This window comes from Hippopotamus amphibius, chromosome 17, assembly GCF_030028045.1.
Source record: "Hippopotamus amphibius kiboko isolate mHipAmp2 chromosome 17, mHipAmp2.hap2, whole genome shotgun sequence".
Lineage (NCBI taxonomy): Eukaryota > Metazoa > Chordata > Mammalia > Artiodactyla > Hippopotamidae > Hippopotamus > Hippopotamus amphibius.
The window spans coordinates 52,046,042-52,066,849 of record NC_080202.1 but is presented as its reverse complement, the minus strand read 5'-3'; the positions used below and the strand labels follow the sequence as shown (position 1 = coordinate 52,066,849).

The window sequence follows — 20,808 nt, the reverse complement described above, 5'->3', positions numbered from 1 at the left end:
GGAAGGATTCCCCGCCTCCTCCCTGCAGCCGCCCACAGCAGGTGCTCCTGACCTCGGATAAGGGAGTGAGGGGGACACGGGGCCTCAGGCTTCAGGGGTGCAGGGAAGCTGGTTCCAGGCCCCACTGCCCTGTCATCACTGGGAGCTGGAAGGAAGTCTCGCATAGAGCAGATGGTTTAGTTTACCTCAAACAGACATGTGCCAGCTTCAGCCCAAGTTCACAGCTCGGCAAATCCTACCAGTGACCGTGGCTACATTTCTCAACCACACAAACGGTCCCTGGGGCACCGCCCTTGGCCTCTGCTTTCATTCCCTCCACGCTCCCAACCAAAGGGGTTCAGCTTGTAGCACCTGAAGCCTTGGGCACTTCGGGGTGTCCTCAGGTGCTCAGGGACGCCAGCACACCTGTGCAGGTAGGAGGCAGCCTCTCAGGCACGCGCTGTGACAGGTGTGGTGAGTGACGCAGTCACCTGACAGAATTGTTGGCTTTCTTCAACAGAAATTGGTTCCCTTCCTCAGGATCAGACACTGCACGGACCCTGTCTCCATCTGCCGGTGCAATGATGCCTGGAAATCAGACTTCAATGAAGATTTTATTTTATTATTTTTAAAAAATATTTATTTATTTATTTTATTTATATTTGGCTGAACCAGGTCTTAGTTTGTTGCAGCGTGCAGGATCTTTTAGTTGCAGCATGCGGGATCTCGTTCCCTGACAGGCATTGAACCCAGTCCCCCTGCATGGGGAGCTCAGAGTCTTAACCACTGGATGACTAAGGAAGGCCCCAGATTTAAAAAAGGATTGAAAAATGCTGGGCAGAGATGAGGCATGATGACAAGACCGTCCTGGAAAGCCTGGTTGGGAAGCTCCCCTGAAAGTGGCTGGGGACCCTGGGTTCTAAGTTAGGGTATGGAGCCCAGGTGAAGTGGCATCCTGGGACCAGTGCTTGTGACGTCCGGGAGTCCCCAGGAATGCCAGCTGGCCCTTCATCTGGCCCCACTCAAAGTCCAGTTGGCCCTACGGAGCCTGGGGTCCTTCACCTGGGCCTGCCCAGGCGAGAGCTGTGACTGGTGTGGCTGGGCCTGGGGACCTGAACAAGGCAGCGGGTGCTGTGCTGGGGGTGGCGGTCAGCACATGGGCGTGGTGGGGGAGACCTCAGTGAGGGAGGCTCAGATGCTGGTCAAGCGGGACTCAGTACCAGCTGCTGGAGGTCTCTGGGAAGGGAGGTACATACCCCTTGGGCGAACTTACTGTCCTTTTCCATGTGAGGAAACTGAAGCCACTTGGCTTGAGCTGCCCACCTTCCAGCAGCCACCCCATCCCCACCCTGGGCATGCTTGGAACTCTCCAGGCAGCCACCTGGCTTGGTTCTGCCAGGCGGCCATGCCCAGACTTGGGTCCTCAGCGCCTGTCCTGGATCCAGTTTTTCCTGACCCCTTAAGTGGCTGCTGTACCCAAGTGCCCCCAGGCCCTGGGTAAATCTCTTCCAGCTCCATGTGGGTGGAGCCAGGCCCCAGGTTTTCCCATAAAATGAAGTGCCGAAGAGGGAAAAGAGACTGCCTCGTGGAGGGGGTCTGCCCTGGTGCCTGGGTCCTTTCTGTTTCCCACTTTCTCAGTTATTATCAGCTCTTTTTATATAAAATAGATAAACAGTAAGGTCCTACTGTATAGCACAGGGAACTTTATTCAATACCCTGTAATAAATTACAATAGAAAAGAATATGAAAAATAATATGTACACATATGTATAACAATCACTTTGTTATACACCAGAAACGAACACAGCATTGTAAATCAACTAGACTTCAATTTAAAAAAATTATCAGCTCCTTCTCTGACAGAGGCCTTGAGAATCTGAAAACAAATCACAATAAAATCATCTTTGCTTTGCCACTTGGACTCTGCCTGCCCACAGAGCCCAGGGGGAGCTCTGGGCCCCCAGCACCGTCTGGGCAGCTGCTTCACGGCTGGACCTGCGGTGAGGCTCCCTGGACCCTGCCGTAAGCCATGCTCCCAATTCTAGACACCAACTCCCAGCTACTTGGCCCCTGGGCTGCTTGGTGACAATGTCTTCTGCTTGAGAGCTTTTGCTAATGTCACAATTACAGAAACACAGTGATTCTAGATCGACAGCTTCTCACAGTGCGGAAATTTCAACAAAGTAAATTTGATTGGAAATCACCTAAAGTTCAACAGTAGGGACTGGTGAGTAAGCTCGGGCACATCTGTGCGAGGGACACTTAGGCCTCCCTGAAGTCGCCTCATAGAAGAGCAGGTGACATGGCAGGAGGTCACAAGGCAGCAATCTGTGTGGAAGACAAAAGGTCCTGTGGACACATGTACCTCTGAAGAGAGAGAAAGGCTGGGGAAAAGCCTGAGATGCCCTGCCGTCACCTCCAGGGTGTGGGCAGCCGGTGTTTTACTCTTCTTTGGATTTTCAGTGTTTTCCCAATTTTAAAATAAATAGCTATTACTTCCTGAACCAGAAAAAAATAACAATTTTAAAACTAAATGAAGTATATTTTACTACAGTTCTAAAAAATAGGTTTACATTCTTTTCAAAAAAATTTTTTTTTCAGATTTTATTTATTTTTTGGCAGTGTTGGGTCTTCTTTGCTGCGTGCGGGCTTTCTCTAGTCGTGTTGAGCGGGGGCTACTCTTCATTGTGGTGCACGAGCTTCTCATTGCAGTGGCTTCTCTTGTTGCAGAGCACGAACTCTAGGCTCGGGGGCTTCAGTAGTTGTGGTTCATGGAGGCTTAGTTGCTCCGAGGTATGTGGCATCTTCCCAGACCAGGTATCAATCCCGTGTCCCCCAGAATTGGCAGGCAGATTCTTAACCACTGCAAAACCAAGGAAGTCCCAAAATTTTAAAATAGACTTTATTATCCAGAACAGCCGTGGATGCAAAAAGAAATTGCCCAGATAGAGCTCCCATATACCCTATATCCAATGTGTTCTATTGAGAACTTTTTTTTTTTAATTCTCTTTATTATCTTATTTTGTCGTGCCACGCAGCCTGTGGGATCTTAGTTCCCTGACCAGGGATCGAACCCAGGCCTTCTGCAGTGGGAGAGCAGAGTCCTAATCACTGGACCACCAAGGAATTCCTCTACTGGGAACATCTTATGGGACATTTGCTACAATTAATGAGCCAGTATTGATATATCATTATCATTAAGCAAAGTCCATATTTTATTCAGGTTTCCTAAGTTTTAACCTCATGCCCTCCTGCTGCTTCAGGACCCATCCCGGACCCCACATGACATGTAGTCATCACATCTCCTCCAGCTGCTCTTGGCCGGGAGGGTGTCTCAGACTTTCCTGGTTTGAATGACCCCAATGGTTTGAAGGAGGACTGGGAGGGGTGTGTAGACTGTCCCTCTGTTGGTTTGTCTGATGTTCTTCTTGTTATTAGTCTGGGCTTGTGGGTTTGGGGGAGGAAGACCACAGAGGGAAAGTGCCCTTCTCGTCACATTCCATCAGGGCCCTGTGCTCTCAACATGACTCCTCACTGTGGCTGTGCCCTTGGTCACCTGGCTGAGGTGTGTCTGTCAGGTGTCTCCGCTGGGGAGTTCCTCTTTCCCCCCCTTTCCATCCTGTTCTCTCTGGCGGAGGGACATACCCATGCATGGCCCACACTTAAGGGGGAGGGTGTGTGCTCCCCCTACTTGAGGGGACAGTATCAACATAAGTTATTTGGAATTCTACAAAGAGATTGGTTTTTTTCTCCCCTACTTAATTTCTTCAATTATTTACTTATATCAGTATGGACTTGAGGACATTTATTTTATACTTTGGGTTATAATCCAAAAGTACATTTTTTTTATTCCGTTGCTCAAAGGCTTCCAGGTGTCCCCTTACATACCCCCATCAATGGGGATGGGGGTTTGTTTTTCAGCACCTCCTTACTGCAGTCACTGCAAGATGCCTGGGCCTCAGGTTGCACATTTCCCACCAGCCCTAGAATCAGGTGTTTTCCAAGGAGCCCTGGTTCCTGTTATTGGAAATGGTGTAAAAGACCAAGATCTGGGTGCTGGGTGAGCTCATTGCTGCTGGGGTGAACTTTCACACATCATAACAAGTATTTGCATGTACAAGTAAAATACTGTTATTCAAAATATATTTAAAGAATTTTCCTAAAGGGGCCTGCAAAGGTCACTAAAACTAGGCAGTACATATATATCAGGTTTTACCAAAACTTCTGGGTTTCTCTTCTTCACATCTTCCTGTGGCTTTAAAATTTCCAGGAGTGTGTTATTGTTTTTTTTCCTATTCCTTATGATTAATGTTTTCATTCACTAAACAAGTTCTTCTGCAGTAGCTGCTGAATGCTAGGCCTCGTTCTAGGCACTGAGGAATGGCAACGAACAAGGGAGACCAGAGTCCTTGTCCTCTTGGAGTTGCTGTTTTCATTGCATCATGTCAAGGGGCTGTACTCTTAACATGGCTCACATCAAAACTGAGGGGTGGTTGGGGTGGGATGAATTGGGAGATTGGGATTGCCATATATACATTACCAATAAGAAGAAAAAATCAAATTGTACACTTTAAATATATGCAGTTTATTGTAAAATGAAACAAAACAAAACAAAAAACTGAGGGGAGGGCTACCCTGGTGGCACAGTGCTTAAGAATCTGTCTGCTAATGCAGGGGACATGGGTTCGAGCCCTGGGCCAGGAAGATCCCACATGCCTCGGATCAACTAAGCCTGTGTGCCACAACTACTGAGCCTGCGCTCTAGAGCCCGTGAGCCAGAACTATTGAGCCCACATGCCACAACTACTGAAGCCCATGCACCTAGAGCCCATGCTCCACAACAAGAGAAGCCATCACAATGAGAAGCTCGTGCAGCTCAACGAAGAGGAGCCCCCACCTGCCGCAACTAGAGAAGGCCCACACGCAGCAATGAAGAGCCAACACAGTCAATAAATAAATAAATAAATTTATTAAAAAAAAAAAGCTGCGCGGAAAGCACTGAAATTCCCATATACTCCCTTTCCTTAACCAGGCACAGCATCCCCATTATCTACATCCCCACCAGAGTGATGTACCATCGATTTTTTTACCAGTGGTGAACCTACACTGATCCGTCATTATCACCCAGACTCTAAAGTTTTACATCAGGATTCACTCTTGGTTTTGTACCTTCAAAGAGTTTGGACAGATGTGTAATGACATGTACCACACAGAGTTGTTGCTCTGCCCTAAAAATCCTCTGTGCTCCACCTATTCATCCCCATCCCCAGTTTTACTGTCCCCAAAGTTTTACCTTCTCTAGAACGCCATCGAGTTGGAATCACACAGTATGGAGCCTTTTCTGATTGGCTTCCTTCACTTAGTGATGTGCATATAAAGTTCTTTCTGTCTTTTCATGGCTTGATAGCTCATTTCTTTTTTTGTGCTGAGTAACAGTCCATTGGCTGGATGGACTGCAATTTCTCTATTGAAAGAAAGCTTGGTTGCTTCTGTCCTGAGCATTTTTGCTGCTACAGGAATCCCATGATGTGGAAAATGTAAAGCAGCAATATTTCTAGAAAAGTCGGAGGACTTCCCTGGTAGTCCAGTGGTTAAGAATTTGAGCTTCGACAGTCTTCGCGGAGAGTCGCCGCGGTTTCCTGCTTCAACAGTGCTTGGACGGAACCCGGCGCTCGTCCTCCCCCGTCCTTTCTCCGGCCGGCCGCTCAGAGCCAGCCCTTGCCACCACCTCACCTCACAGCGCCCTCCGACCACCCAAGGTCCCCACCGCCGCCCGCCATGACGACCGCGTCCCCCTCGCAGGTGCGCCAGAACTACCACCAGGACTCGGAGGCCGCCATCAACCGCCAGATCAACCTGGAGCTCTATGCCTCCTACGTCTACCTGTCCATGTCATACTATTTTGACTGCGATGATGTGGCTTTGAAGAACTTTGCCAAATACTTTCTTCACCAATCTCGTGAAGAAAGGGAACATGCTGAGAAACTGATGAAGCTGCAGAACCAGCGTGGTGGCCGAATCTTCCTTCAGGATATCAAGAAACCAGACCGTGACGACTGGGAGAATGGGCTGAACGCAATGGAATGTGCGCTACACTTGGGAAAAAATGTGAATCAGGCACTACTGGAACTGCACAAACTGGCCACTGACAAAAATGACCCCCATTTGTGTGACTTCATTGAGACTCATTACCTGAATGAGCAGGTGAAATCCATCAAAGAATTGGGTGACCACGTAACCAACTTGCACAAGATGGGGCCCCCGGATCTGGCATGGCAGAGTATCTCTTTGACAAGCACACCCTGGGAAGCAGTGATAGCGAGAGCTAAGCCTTAGGCTGGCTTCCCGTAGCCACAGGGGTGACTTCCCTGGTCACCAAGGCACTGCATGCATGTTTGGGTTACCTTTACCTTTTCTATAAGTTGTACCAAAACATCTACAAGTTCTTTCCTTAGTACCATTCCTTCAAATAGAGTAATTTGGTACCCAAAAAAAAAAAAAAAAAGAGTTCGAGCTTCCACTGCAGGGGGCACAGGTTCGATCCCTGGTTGGGAAACTAAGATCTCGCATGCCACATAGCATGGACATTAAAAAAAAAAAAAGTCAGGAAGTCAGTGTGTCACATGGCAGGTGCGCTGAGCACTTCAGGTTTGGCATCACCCAGTGTCCTTATGGGTCCTGGGCTCATCTTGGACTAGTCCCCACAGTAAAGTACAGAGGCTGGAGGTAGGCCGAGCCTCCTTCCTTCTTTGTTAGGAACATGGGGAGAAAGGATTTATTCATTTGGTGAAATATCATCGATCCTAACCCACAAGTATAACAGTCAGTGGGTCTGGCACACCTGAGACACACAAAGCCACCCTCTGACTCTTTATAGTCCATCTCAAACAGAGCAAGACATCTGTTTTTTCTGATGTCATTGCCTGCCACCCTTCTCCACACAAAGAACTGGTCTCCAGGGACTTCCCTGGTGGCACAGTGGTTAAGAATCTGCCTGCCAGGGCTTCCTAGGTGGCGCAGTGGTTGAGAATCCACCTGCCAATGCAGGGGACAAGGGTTCCATCCCTGCTCCAGGAAGATCGCACATGACGCAGAGCAACTAAGCCCCTGCACCACAACTATTGAGCCTGCGCTTTAGAGCCCGTGAGCCACAGCTATTGAGCCCATGTGCTGCATCTACTGAAGCCCACGTGCCTAGAGCCCATGCTCTGCAACAAGAGAAGCCATAGCAATGAGGAGCCCATGCACCACAATGAAGAGTAGCCCCAACTCACCGCAACTAAAAAGAAAGCCTGCGCACAGCAAAAAAGACCTAACACAGCCAATAAAATAAATAAATAAATAAATAAATAAATTAAAAAAAAAAAAGAATCTGCCTGCCAATGCAGCGGCATGGGTTCGAGCCCTGGTCCGGGAGGATCCCACATGCGGTGCAGCAACTAGGCCCGTGCACCACAACTAGTGAGCCTGCTTTCTAGTTTAAAGAAAAAGAGAAAGAACTGGTCTCCAGCCAGCGCCTCCGGGGTCCCCCCACCCAACTCTGACCAAAGCATGGGCCCCTCCCTCTAAGCAAGTCTCCCCAGGTAGGTGAAGGCCAGGCCTCTTTCAGGTCCTCGCAACCCCCTCTCCCTCTGGGACCCCACTGGGGAGCTCTGTCCATGGCCCTCCAGGGAGGCTGAGGATGAGGCTGCTCCCCCAAACCAGCAGCTGCCACTGGGTACCCCTTCTTTCATCTCCAGCCTTTGGCCACCCCCTTCCCTGACCTCATTGTCTCCCTTAGCTGCTGGGACTCCGTGGCTTCCCACAGGGGCAGTCCACACAGGAAACCATGCATGGGCCACTTCGCATCCCTGGGGAAGCCGACATTGGTGATGAGTGGGCCCCAACTGGGCCCAGAGCTGGTCAGACCTCAGGGCACACCGCCAGTCTTGGGGGGTGGTGAGAGGATGGGGTCTCTGTGATTCTCCCCATTCTAGGATTGGAGCTGCAGGCTCCCTGAGAGAGGCTGGGTGGTCGGAGGCTGGGAGCAGAGCCCAGGCGTGAACCCTCCCTCTGTCCCTTCAACCCTCCACATAGCCTCTTTGGGCCTCAGTTTCTTTATCTGTAAATTGGGGTTTATAATAAGACCTAATTGCCTGACATCTGGGGGAATCAGGGCGCCGTGTGTGGGGGGCACACATTGCAGGGAGTGCTGAGGAAGCTGTGCCTGTTGGCGGGTCATGACAGGGCCACCTGGGGGGGCTTATCAATGTGTCACCGAAACCACAGGTGCTCACTGTCTTTGACCCACATGCCACCTCTGGGTGCATCCCATAGAGACGCCGGCCCGTGTGCAGTGATGCTGACACAGGCTAGCCACGCTGCACCCTTTGTACATGAAGAGGGTACAAAGTACAGAGCTCGTTACTGACAGGGAATGTCCCGCCAGCACGGAACTCTCCACAGCCCCAAGATGCAGCGGGAGGTAGAAACCAGGCGACGAGTATATGGCGTGCAGTCACATGTGGAAGGAAAAGCAGTGCATGTGTGTTTGTGTGTGTGTGTGTGTGTGTGTGTGTGTACGTGTTTATGGGGAGGCCGGATCCTCCGGGACTAGCCACAGATGCAGAGCCAAGGGCTGGACCAGAGGGAGAATTTTCCAAAGCTTTGCCTCTGTCAAAATCTGGACCATGTACATGTGTCATGTAGTGAAAATAAACACAATACAAACTTCTAAGAAAGTGTTAGCTGGGTAGGGAGTGTTTCGTAACAAAGTTTTGAAAGTGGAGGTTGCTGATGGAGACACAACATTGTGGATGTACAAATGCCAAGTCGTGCACTTGGAAATGGCGGGGGTGCGGCATGAATGTCACCCCAAGAACAAAAGAGGAAAGGGAGCTGAAAACCGTGCTGGGGGCTCGCCTGAGACGGGCCCATTACTGCCGCTTGCTGAAAGGATGAACAGAAGGAGCAGGGGTTGGAGGGCAGGAGGCCCTGTAGTCGCCCCCAGGCTCTCTGCTGCCCTGGGTTTGGGGGGAGTCTGGGTTGGGGGAGGGGTGTGAAGTGGGCAAAGTGCCCCCTCAAATAAACACATCTACAGGGTGCAGCTCTTTTGTTATCTTTTTTCTTCATTATTTAAAAAAAATATGTTACAAAACAATATCATTCACTCTATATTTCTTGCTTATTTTTCTTTTTTAAAAAATTAAAGTAATAAAAAAGTCACTTTATAAAATAATACAAAAGGGCAGGAGAGGCTGGGAGCTGGGCTGGGGGGGCCTTCTGGGCTGGGGGCTGAGGAATCCAGTGCTTCTGACTCCCCACCGTGGGCTGGAGGTGGGGGTCAGGAGGGAGGGGTGGGAAGGGGCCCAGGGCCACAGTCCATCTCTGGCTGGGCCTCCCGGAGGCAGAGGGAGAGAGGCAGTGAAGGCTGCCAGGGGAGGGCGTCCAGACCCAGGATGGGGATGGCCCGGGCCCTGCTGTCCTAGGAGGGCAGGAGGGCCTGGAGGGGCGGTGGCCTGGGCAGGGCCCTAGCTCCCGCTGCTCAGCATCCCCAGCAGTTTACTGGGCTCCAGCCCCTGCTGCTGTGCCACTGTCTGCACGTCGAAGCCCATGTGCATCAGGAACTGGGCCACGTTCATCTCTTGCCCCGTGAACTGGTCCCGGATGGTGGGGCAAGAGGGGTTGCAGTGGGGCCAGGGGCAGCTGTCCACCAGGTGGATGGGGCAGCCCTTCAGGGGGGCTTTGCTGGCCTTGTGGCTGTCGTGGAGGCTTCTGTCCCAGCAGTGCAGCGCCCGGGGCAGCGAGGTCCCCTTTACCTGGACGTCTGTCCAGTGGCTGCAGACAGAAACCCAGGTGGGGGTCACTCGGGTGTGGCCAGAGCAGGGGACAGCATTGCCACCACTGAATTCTTGCCACGCAGTGGGTTGTAGTTAAGTAGTTTTGAAAGCCCCCCAAAGAAGCCAAAGCCGGGGAGGCCAGTGGGCAGGCCTGCTGGGGACGGGGGCGCTGCAGATCTTTGGAGCGAGAGCCACGGATGTGAGCTGTCCCGGGGCGGGGACACTGACCTTCGGATGATGATCTCGTGGGAGAGGCAGGCGGGGGCAAAGCTGGCCCTGTTGGGGAGAAGACAATCTGTGAGCAACCATGCCCCACCTCAGCCCCTTCCCCGCCCCAAAGCCCACAGGTCCCAGCAGCTCCAGTCCCCTCTCCTGGGAGGCTGTCCCCTGCTGGCTCCTACCTCCCTCCTGCTGCTGTGCCGGCCAGCGACTCCCCCAGGCCTTGTCCCCACCACCACACGTGCTTCCTACTAACCCCTGTCCCCTCCAGCCTCCAAATCCTGCTTAGAGTGGGGGCTCTCCTGGACAGGTGAATATTTTGCTGCTTTTTTTTTTCTTACTAGAGTTTAATTTTTAATAGAAGTTTTAGGTTCACATCAAAATTGAATGGAAGGCATAGAGAGCTCCCACGTATCCCCTGCTCCTATACACGCACGGCCGCCCCATCCTCAACACCCCTCTCCAGCTGGTACGTTTGTTATCATCAGTGAACCTACACTGACACATCATCACACCACCGAGAGTCTGTAGTTTACACCAGGGTTCACTCTTGGTGTTGTACCTTCTCTGAGTTTGGACAAATGTATAATGACATGTATCCACCACTGTGGTACCATACAGAGCAGTTCCTAAGCCCTAAAACTCCTTCCTCTGTCCTCCACCTATTCGTAACTCTCTCCCCCAAGCCCTGGCAACCGCTGATCTTCTTACTGTGCCCAGAGTTTTGCCTTTTCCAGGATGTCACAGAGTTGGAATCACACAACACGCGGCCTTTTCAGATTGGCTACTTTCACTTGGTAACACTCATGTAAGGCTCCTCCTGTCTTTTTGCGGCCTGATTGCTCACGTCTTTCCAGCGCTGGGTAAAATGCCCTTGTCTACATGGACCACAGTGTATCGCCTCCTCAAGGCTGCTTCCTGTTCTCCATCTGTGAGGCGTCTCTTTTCAGGTCGCGTGGTTTACTGTATATTGGGGGGAGGGGCGCGAGGGGTCCCCAGCACACTCACGGCACGTCCTTGAGTGTGTTCCGCAGCTCACGGCCCAGGTTCTGGATGTACAGCCACTGGCCCTCCTGCACCGGCTGCCCCGTGAGGTGCACATTGTCCACAGTCAGCTGGGCCTCGTCGAACAACCACTGTACCACGAACACCGGGCCTGGGGGGACGGCTCAGCTGGGCCTCGCCTTAGTGTTCTGGCCCCCACCCCAGGCTCAGGGGCTTGAGGCCGCAGTCAGCCCCACAGCGGGCTCACGGGCCAACCAGGCCCTCCCCACGGGGTGCTGGCCGCCAGCCCCCCACCAGCATCCTTCCTTGAAGAGGTGCCTCGTTCCCTCCCCCAACCTTGGCCTGGCTCCCAGGGACTCTACTTTGACCACAACGTGGTGATTATGTCCCTTCAAGTGTGGGGCTGGGGAGGTACAGCCAAGACCCCACACAGGGGCAGCACTGGGATCCCGGCTCCAAAGCACATTCCTCGCTACGGGTGTGGACAGGGTAACCAACCTTCCTGGTTTGCCTCGAACCAAGTGGAATTTTAGTGCTGAGACCAGAAAAGTCCTGGCCAAGCCCAGGTGACTTTGTCACCCATCCTGGGTCTCTGGGCCTAGCCTCTGAGGGCTGGAGTCCTGACTGGGTTTCCAGCAGGCACAGAAAGTCTGGACGCCCCCCGCCACACCGTGTGCCCACTCACAGCGCAGAGTTGGGTAGACTTTGTAGCCAAAGAAGCAGTTCCACTCCTCGCCCTCCTTGAACTGGCGCCGACAGCGCTCTGGGACCACCCCGTTCCAGTACCTAGGCCACACGGTGCAGGTTAGGCTGCCCAGGCCCCCCACGAGCTCCTGCACCCACAGATGCCACCCCACCCCAGGCCCTCTGCACAGGATGGGCCCTCCCTCCCAGGGCACCTGATGCCCCGGCGGATGGCCTCTGTGGGCGCGCAGGTGATGGTGTCGATGCAGTCTGTGCGGCGGTACTGCTTGTTGTCCAGGAACCAGCCGGAGTCAGCCAGGCCCCGTACCTGGATGGCCGGATAGCCCAGCTCCTCCAGCTGCTCGGCCACGCGGTCCACATTCAGCAGCACCCCCGTGCCCCCCGCGCTGCAGGGAAGGTGGGGTGTCAGGCTGGGCAGATGAGGAAGAACACTCACCCAGCAGGGCCCGCTCAGCCCCAAGTCCATCCTTGAGAGGGCAGGGATCCGAGAGCATTCTGAGCTGCCAACACATTCTGTGTTCATGTGTAAGGCCCCTGTGCCCTTCGAGGTCTCGGCAGCAGAGAAGGGTTGGCTCCAGGCACTGACCCAGTGCTGTCAGGTCACCCCACTTCCTCCCACCCCTCCTTCCCTTCCTCTTGCTCACGCTCTGACTCAGTTTCCTTATCTGAAAATGAAGATGAACTAGGCCCCTCCGTCCATTCCTCAGATGTCCCCTGGGTCCCCTACATGCCTGCTGGGATACAGTGACCAGCAGGTATGGTCCTGCCTCAGGGCCCCCAGCCCTTGGTATTGCATTGGTCCACAGCTAACCCCTAACCAACTGCCTAGGTCACTGCAGTCCAAAGCTTCCCTCACATCCAACAACCACGGACCCAGAAGCATCCTCTGGACAGCTTCCAGGTGCATGGCACCTAGGAGCCGAACCTCTGAGACGCCCTAAGATGCTGAGCCTCCTGGCCGTGCACCTGCCTTGGCTCAGCCCTGTCTTCTCCCTTCCATCCACACTCCCACCCCAGCCCCTGCCCAGCCCACCTGCTCCCTGCCAGCAGCAGCACCTTGGCCCCGCTCAACCCTTTGCCCAGGAGCTCTCGCACAACCTCCTGGATGATGAGGGTACCCATGAAGGCGTACTCGTCTGCACAGAGAAGGAGGGTGGCTTCAAGTGGGGGCCTGGACAGAGAGCAAGACCTCCCAGCCCCAGGTTGGAAGGAGGAGGGGTACAGCTGGGGGTCTGGAGGGTCTTAGAGGGGATGGGAACAGGTACTGTGGTAGATTGCAGGGAGGTGACTTAGGTGCACAAGGCTGTGCTGGGGGCCCCTCCCCCAGGGAATACCCATGAGCTAGGACCCTCTGAGGCCAGGCCAGCCATGAACAAGCCAGGCAGTGGGTGCTGGAAGCAGGCACCTTGGGACACACTATTAAAGGGTTATAAGGGAGTTACAAGGCTGAAATTCTGTATTTCCCCAGAAGTTCCATCCTCCTTGCCCTGCCCCTCCAGGGGAGTGGGGGTTGGGGGGTGGGGGGGTGGAGGGAGTTGGAGGAAGAAGGCAGGGAACTCACTCTGCTCAGACTTGGATGAAGCCCCACTCCAGACGTCACTGGAGCAGTAGGGGATGAAGCTGTGAGACAGGGATGGTGTGAGCCTGCCATGCTCCTTTGTCGCCCAAGGACCGCAGGAAGGACCACCCTCCCCAGGAAGGACTCCTGAGGACAGAACCCCCTAGGAAGGACCTCTCCCTGGACCAGACCCCCTCAAGGATAGGATTCCCCCAGGATGAACCCCCACCAAGAACCTCTCAGGAAGTATCCTCCAGGAAGGACCCCCAAGGACAGGACCCCCAAGGAAGGACCTTCTGGCTCCCTCTTACATACACCATGTTGGCATTCCACCAGTGGGGGTTCTCCTCTGGCTGGGAGGACAGGATTCCTGTGCCTGCAGCAGGGGAGGACAGAGGCAGTGGGTCTTTCTGGTGGGAGGTGGGCATGCAGGGGTGAGGACTACAGGAGGGGGTGGGGGTGTGAGGGGATCCCACTTGGCCCCAGCAAGGAGGTGGGTGGTGATACCCACCTGAACCAAGGTGGCCAGGGAAGTGGGGAATGGATAGGTTTAGTTACTCCTCGGAGTCCCCATGGCCAGGATGCCCAGCCAGGCTGTGGCATCTGGACATGGCCCTCAACCTGCCCCCTTCCACCAGCTACTTTGACATAGGGACCAGCGATGCACTGTGCAGCGAGGGTGAGCCCTGGGAAGTTACCCGTGGAATAAGAATGAAAAGTGACAATGAGAGCTCCCTAACCTTGGTGGAGGTAGTGAGGATGGATGGGGTGGGGCCTCTCTGGGGCTCTAGGGAGTGAAGGAGGAGGGGCTTCTTCCATGACTTCCAATTGTGAGCACACACATCCCCACCTCAGTGGGGACTCCTGGGCAGTCCCTGGCGCGCTGACCTGTGCGAGTGTGTGGCCAGTCCTTGGAGCTCATGAGGCGCCTCATGGTGTCATATCGGGAGTCACAGTTCTCCCGGTTGAAGCAGTACCAGCCTCCTGCGGGCACAGCCACCGCCTCAGGGTCCAGTGCCAAGGGGACCCCCGCTCACCCTGCCCCCTCCACACCTGGGACGCACCTTCCAGAAACAGTAGCCATCGCCGGCTGCCCTTGGATTCCTTCAGGTAGTAGCTGCAAAGGAAGTAGGCGGAGCGTGCGGTCAACTGGGGCTGCAGGGCCCAGCTGCTGGGAGGAAAGGGTCATTCCACCTGTCGCCGGGCGCGCGCGGACCGCACGGGGGCGCCAGCGGCCAGGCCCCCGCAGAGCGCGTCCGGACCCGCCAGCAAGTCCCGGGAGGTGGCGCTCGCGAGGCAGGGAAGGGCGGAGAGGGGCTGTGTGGTCCGTGGAAAATCCCCACGGCCCGCCCCGCGCGGGACCCGCTGTAACCTCGGCGCCTGGCAGCCGGGCGGGGGGAGGGGTCTTCGCCGGGGCTCGGGATCCTCCAGGGACGCGCAGTGGCGCTTGGAGAGTGAAAAGCGCTCTCGCTGGAGGATTGTGCGTGGGGCAGGGGCACTGGGGTCGGACAGGAGGGCGTGGAGGGTCACGGGAGGCACCGAGGCGGGGTCGCAGTCTTCCTTCCGAGGCCCGACCTAAGGTCGCGTTCCGCGAGATGTGGAGTCCCTGAGGGCATGGGCGCCCCCAACCCCTCCCCAACTCTCAGCCTCGCATCCTTCCTCTATCTGCTTCAGACTGGACAGGGGTGAATGCCACACTCCAGGTCCTTCTGTCCCACCTGTGTTCCCTGCCTATCTCTCGGCTGGCTGGGATCCCCTGAAGTCCCGGCAGTAGCAGGGAGCAGACGGGGCAAGTCGAGCTGGGGTGGGGGTGGGACTCTCCCCGCCCCCCTGTGTCGCCACCTCCTGCTGGAGCCAGGGCCACTTGAGGACTGCCATCTCCCCGCCCAGGGAACGAAGGACGCGAGCACAGGGACTGGGCACTGGTGGCCAAGGGGTCAGTGCCCGGGTTGGCCCGGGACCAGTGCTGCCAGCGTTGCCCCATCCCCCGCGCAGTGAGTGGCCGAGCAGGGCCCTCCCCGGGGCCAGCGCCTCCGAGGCCCGACGGGAGCCTCCCCTGCGGGCGAGCACCGCTGCGGCCAGCAGGAAGGGTCCAGTGCAGAGACTTCGCGCGTCTGAGCGGGGACAGGGAGGCGAGTGGTGTGAACCCGCCGGCGACGAGGCGACCCGCGGCCCCGGGGCCACCAGCGGAGGCGCGCCGGTTCGGGCGGGCGGATGCGGGCCTTACCCGGCCGGGCTGCCGTCGTTGCAGGTCACCGACGTGTTGAGCAGAAGGTGCAAGCGCAGGTCCTCGTTGAGCTGCTGCGCCGAGCAGGGGTACAGGGACTGCGCCAGGCTCTTGACCTGCGCCATGAAGCTGTCCATGTTGCCCTCCACGGCCGTGAAGTCCAGCGGGAAGCTCTCCACCGGCTGCCCGGCCGCCTGCGCTGCCTCGGCCCGCGGCGGGGGCGGCGGCGGGGGCGGCTGCTGGCCGCGGCGCCGCCAGGTCTTCCTGCCCTCGCCGCCCCCGGCCCAGTGCAGCAGGCCGAGCAGCAGCAGCACGCGCACCCCTCGGCCCATGGCCGCGCCGCTCGGGCCCGCGGCCACCTGCGGAGAGCGGGCGGCCTTGAGGCGGCGCGGCGGCTAGGGCGCCGGGCCGGGGGCGCCCCGGCCGCCGGACGCCAGCCGCGCCTGCTCGCCCGCCCCGCTCCCCACGTTGGGCCCGGCCGAGGAGGCGAGGGAGGCTCGGCGTCGAGGCTCTCGGGGCCGGGCGCCGTCGGCCTGGGCAGCTGGGGCTCCGCGCGCGGCCGGCCGAGGGCAGCGCAGGGTCTGGGTGCGCTGGCTCCGGCCCGCGCCAATGAGCGGCGGGGGCCGAGCCTGGGCGTAGTTTGCGGGGGCCGTGGCGGCCCGGGTGCCCGCGCGTTAGATGTGCCGCCGCCGCCGCCGCCGCCACCCGGGCTCGGCGGAGGGGGAGGGGGCCGCGCTCGCTCTTTTCTTGGCGGAGGCATCGCCTTTTCTTCCCAAACCGCAAGCCTGACGGAGGGGCCTGGACTACCCCGCCGCGGCCGCGGGAGGCGCTCCCGGCCCGGCTCCGTGGGGGGCAGCGCGGCCCGGCGGCCCCGGCGGCTCATTCACCGCGGCCAGCCCGGCGCCGCCGCCCCCGCCCCCGGGCGGCTGGAAGGGGCGGCGGGGGGGCCGGCGGGGAAAGATCGGGACTTTTCCGCGCGGGGGGAGCTCCGTCCGCCACGCGGCGGGTCGGCCCGACGGGCCGGGGGCGCAGGGGGAGCGCTCACCTGAGCCGCCTGCGTCCCCTCGCCCCCGCCGCCCAGGCCCAGAACAGCCCGCGGGCGACCCGGACCCCCGTCCGCACCCCCCACCCCGAACCGGCCCGGAGCCCCGCGCTCACCGCGGGCGGCCCCGCGGCCCCGGCTCCTCGGCGTCGCTCGCCCAGCGCCAGCCCGCTGGTACGCCCGGCTCGGCTGCCTCCCCTCTGGCGCTGGCGCGGAGCCGCCCGGGACTTTTATCCAGCGGGGCCCCCGGGATCAAAGCGACGGCGGACACAGGGCTCCGCGCCGAGGGGCCGGCAGCAGAGGCGCCGGGGCCTCCCGGAGGAGCGGACAGGTGTGGCGCGAGGCCCCGGCGCCCTCGGCGACCTGCGGGAGGGACTGGGCGCAGCGGCACGGCGCCACGGGGGAGTCGCCCTGTCCCGTGCCTGGGTGGACAGATTCTGGGCGGCCCTCGGAGGCAATGGGGGCAGAGGGGACGCTGCCACTTCTCGAGGTCGGTGAGCCTCGGGATGGGGTCCTGGATCCTCCCCCCGTGCGCCCTGGCTTTGCACCCCATGCCAAGGACCCCCAAGAACCTCTCCCGGCCCCAGCCGCCACTGGGACGTGGGCGAGCATGGAAGAGCTGTCGGCTTGGCTTCTGTTCAGTGACCTCCCAGCAACGTAGTGCCTCTGCCCCATCACCTCACCTTCCCAGCGCGTCTCACTGGGGACAGAAGGAGATTTCCCCCTCAGAAATCAAAATGGGGTAGGGGGCAGCTGTTTACTTAGGATGCCTCTTTCCGGCTAGTGGGCAGACAAAAGAAAGAAAAGGGCATTTATTTGCCCTACACACACACACACACACACACACACACACACACACACACACACACACACACACACTGCCATAGACAGCTTTGGTGGACCTTTCATTCCCCTCCCAGCCAAAGCTCCGTGGATGTCATTATACCATTTTAAAGACAGGAAACAGACCTTGCCTTTTGGGATAGGGGTCTAGAGCTGGGGGCAGATCTTCCTGCACTCCCTCCTAATTCAGGGCAGTGGGGAAGCTGTGTCCCCTGGGACGCACCTGCAGCACCTCTGGGGCAGGAGAATAGAGGTTTCCAGAGCCCCTGCCTTTACCTCCTGAGCCGTCCTCCTCACCAGTTCCTGGGCTGAGTAATGAGCTGCGGGTTAAAAAGTTACAACACGCACCCCCAGCACACACACAGCAGGCTGCTCTGGCAAGGCTCTCAGAAGATGCAGTGGGAGACCAGACAGGGTCCTGAAGAGCTACTGTGTGAGGTTTAAACTGTAACTGAAACCTCAAAGCCTAACATCAGGCTGAAGTGCCCCAGAGGTTGGCCTTGGCTGGGGTCACTCAGTGAAGGAGAGGGCAGGCTGTGACAAAAAGAGGTCCACAAGCACCCAGGGCACCCGGGGGGCAGCTGGGCACCCATTTTCCTGATAAGGGGAACTGAGACTCAGAGATGCTAGCAGAAGAGCTGAGAGTGAGCTCTGTTCATTCGGAAATCCACACTTGCCACCCTCCTATTGTCAGGTCAGTATATAGGCCCTGCATGGGACTGGCCAGAGGCAGGTACTTCAAACACAGGTCCCCCATGCGAAGGTGTTCCTAGGCATTGGAGAGAATGTGCCCCAGTAACCCTCTAAGTCTAGGAGCTTGTTATTCCAAGTCCCAGGCAGGGAAATGCTGCTTCCAGCCGGATGGCAAGACTGCATAGGGTTGTGCTTCACAGGGACCTGGCTCTGAGCCATTTCCTGGCAGGAGATCCTGGGCAAGGCCCGTGACCTCTCTGTGTGCCTCCGTTTCCTCTTCTTTAAAGCGGGGCAACGACCGTACCTCCATCAGAGGGCTGTTGTGGGATTACAGGAGCCCATGCGTGAAAGTGCTCGACGCTGCAGGAACAGCAGTTACAATTGCCAATGAAATTCCAGTGCGAGGGGGGAGCACGCATGCTGTACTCGCTGGCGTTGCTGTAATGAGGTTTAGCCTGCACTTTGACCAAAATGGTTTGGTTTATTCAACACTACTAGCAGAAGTAAAGAGCCTTCCCCAGAACTTCCCTGTCCTTCTGTGTTTCTGCCTTACCCACACCCTCTCCTTTAAAGCTTTAGCCCCCCAACTCTTGGTGGCGACAGCCCCTGAGAGCCTTCCTTAGCTGTTCTCCCATGTCCTCCTCTCAACTCAGATAGACTGGCTCTGTCCTTGGGCTCTCTCCCCTTCAAGGGCCAGCTTTACCTTTTGTACCTCAGACTCCCCCAACTCAGAGTTTTCAGCTCCCCAAATCTGGGAGCCACTCAGCTCAGCGCTGGGCCTCTGCTTCCAGGCGGCCTGCACTCAGCCCAGAGGCCACTGTGGCCTTGACACATGGGAGGAAGAGGACCCTGGGTTGAACAGCAGCAGTTCAGATAACACCGCATACCCAATAGAATGGCTGTGATCAAGAACATGGAAAACAGGGAATTCCCTGGTGGTCCAGTGGTTAGGACTCAGCGCTTTCACTGCCAAGGTTCCAGGTTCAATCCCTGGTCAGGGAACTAAGATCCCGCAAGCCATGTGGTATGGTCAAAAAACAAAAACAAACAAAACAATGGAAAATGACAAGCACTGGTGAGGATGTGGAGAAACTGAAGCCTGTACATTGCTGGCGGGAACATAAAACAGTACAGCCGCTATGGAAACAGTTTGGTGGTTGCTCAGTAAGTTACATGTATAATTATCACATGACTCAGCAATTCCACTCTTAGCTATAATCCCAAAAGAGATGAAAACAGGTGTTCAAACAAAAGCTTGACCATCAATGTCCACAGTAGTAGTACTCACTATAGCCCAAAGCGGGAAACAACCCAAGTGTCCGTACTGAATAAAATGGATAAACAAAATGTGGTCCATCCACACAAGGGACTGTTATTCAGCCATAGAAAGGAACAAAGTTTTGACATGTGCTACAACATAGGTGAACCTTAAAAATATTAAGGTAAGTGAAATAAGCCAGAAACAAAAGGCCACATATCTTATGTTGCCATTTACATGAAATATCCAGAAGAGGCAAATCTATAGAGATAGAAAAGCAGCCTGTTGGTTGCCAGGGGAGAGGGAGGAACAAGGATTGACTGCTAACGGGTACAGGGTTTCTTTCTGGGGTGATGTAAATGTTCTAAAATTGACCATGGGGATGGTTGCAAAACATTGTGAATGTACTAAATGCCATGGAATGGTACACCTCAAAGTGGTTTGGGGTTTTTTTGTTTTGCTTTTTTATAAATTTATTTATTTATTGGCTGTGTTGGGTCTTCGTTGCTGTGCACAGGCTTTCTCTAGTTGCAGAGAGCGGGGGGCTACTCTTTGTTGCGGTGTGCAAGCTTCTCACTGCGGTGGCTTCTCTTGTTGTGGAGCACGGGCTCTAGGCACATGGGCCTCAGCAGCTGTGGCACATGGCCCGATAGCTGTGGCTCACGGGCTCTAGAGCGCAGGCTCAGCAGCTGTGGCACACGGGCTTAGTTGCTCTGCAAAATGTGAGATTTTCCTGGACCAGGGCTCGAACCCACGTCCCCTGCATTGGCAGGCGGATTCTAAACCACTGCGCCACCAGGGAAGCCCCTCAAAGTGGTTTTATATTATGAATTTTACCTAAAAATCCCAAACACCAATGGGTCTGACCGGTGATGGTCTGCAAGCTGGGCCTGAGGCACCAGGTGACTGGTGGGGGAGGAGGGGGGGTGAGTGAGTGAATGTGGTGGGCTGGTCCCACCCTAGAGATTCTGCTGGGACATGAGATGAGCATGCCCCCATTCACTCATTAGACAGATGTCTATGGGGCCCACACACTGAGGGATGTAGGGCTGAGAGCCTATTTCTGCGTGCAGGGCCTGGCTCTGCCACTGCTGGGCCTGCAGCTGTCTCTCTGAACCTCAGGCTTGTCATCTCTAAGGTGACAATGAGAATATTACCTGCCTTCCATGATCACGGGAGCATGAAATGAGGCAGGATTTGCATAGGCCAGTGAGCATATGATCAATGATAGTTATTGCTCCCTGGACATCCTTCAGGGACCAAGGTAGACTGAGGCCCGGGGCACAGGGGGCTTGTGGAATGTCTAGGGGACCGACATTCAAGCTTGAGGAGAGGCAGGAACAATGTCCCGAACTGCCTTGTTGCAATGGTCCCATGAACTTTGGACGCCACACATGCTGGACATGGGATCCACACTTCTGCCTATCCCTACCCCCACCATTGCCATGTCCAGGGTGGGTT

General features: G+C 56.2%; 1 protein-coding gene and 1 pseudogene across 1 annotated transcript; one reads left to right on the top strand and one right to left on the bottom strand.

Moving 5' to 3' along the window:
* The first annotated feature begins 5,745 nt into the window (after positions 1–5,745).
* On the top strand, positions 5,746–6,469 carry LOC130840284 (ferritin heavy chain-like; annotated as a pseudogene).
* Positions 6,470–9,346: 2,877 nt separating this feature from the next.
* On the bottom strand, positions 9,347–15,843 carry NOTUM (notum, palmitoleoyl-protein carboxylesterase). Its single transcript, XM_057716291.1, has 11 exons — positions 15,512–15,843; positions 14,349–14,401; positions 14,173–14,268; positions 13,600–13,660; positions 13,288–13,346; positions 12,760–12,862; positions 11,921–12,112; positions 11,707–11,807; positions 11,025–11,172; positions 10,026–10,073; positions 9,347–9,795 (listed from the first exon to the last, which is right to left on the bottom strand). Exons 1-11 carry the CDS (start codon positions 15,841–15,843, stop codon positions 9,489–9,491), a joined length of 1,500 nt encoding a protein of 499 aa, XP_057572274.1. The 3' UTR covers positions 9,347–9,488.
* Positions 15,844–20,808: the final 4,965 nt, after the last annotated feature.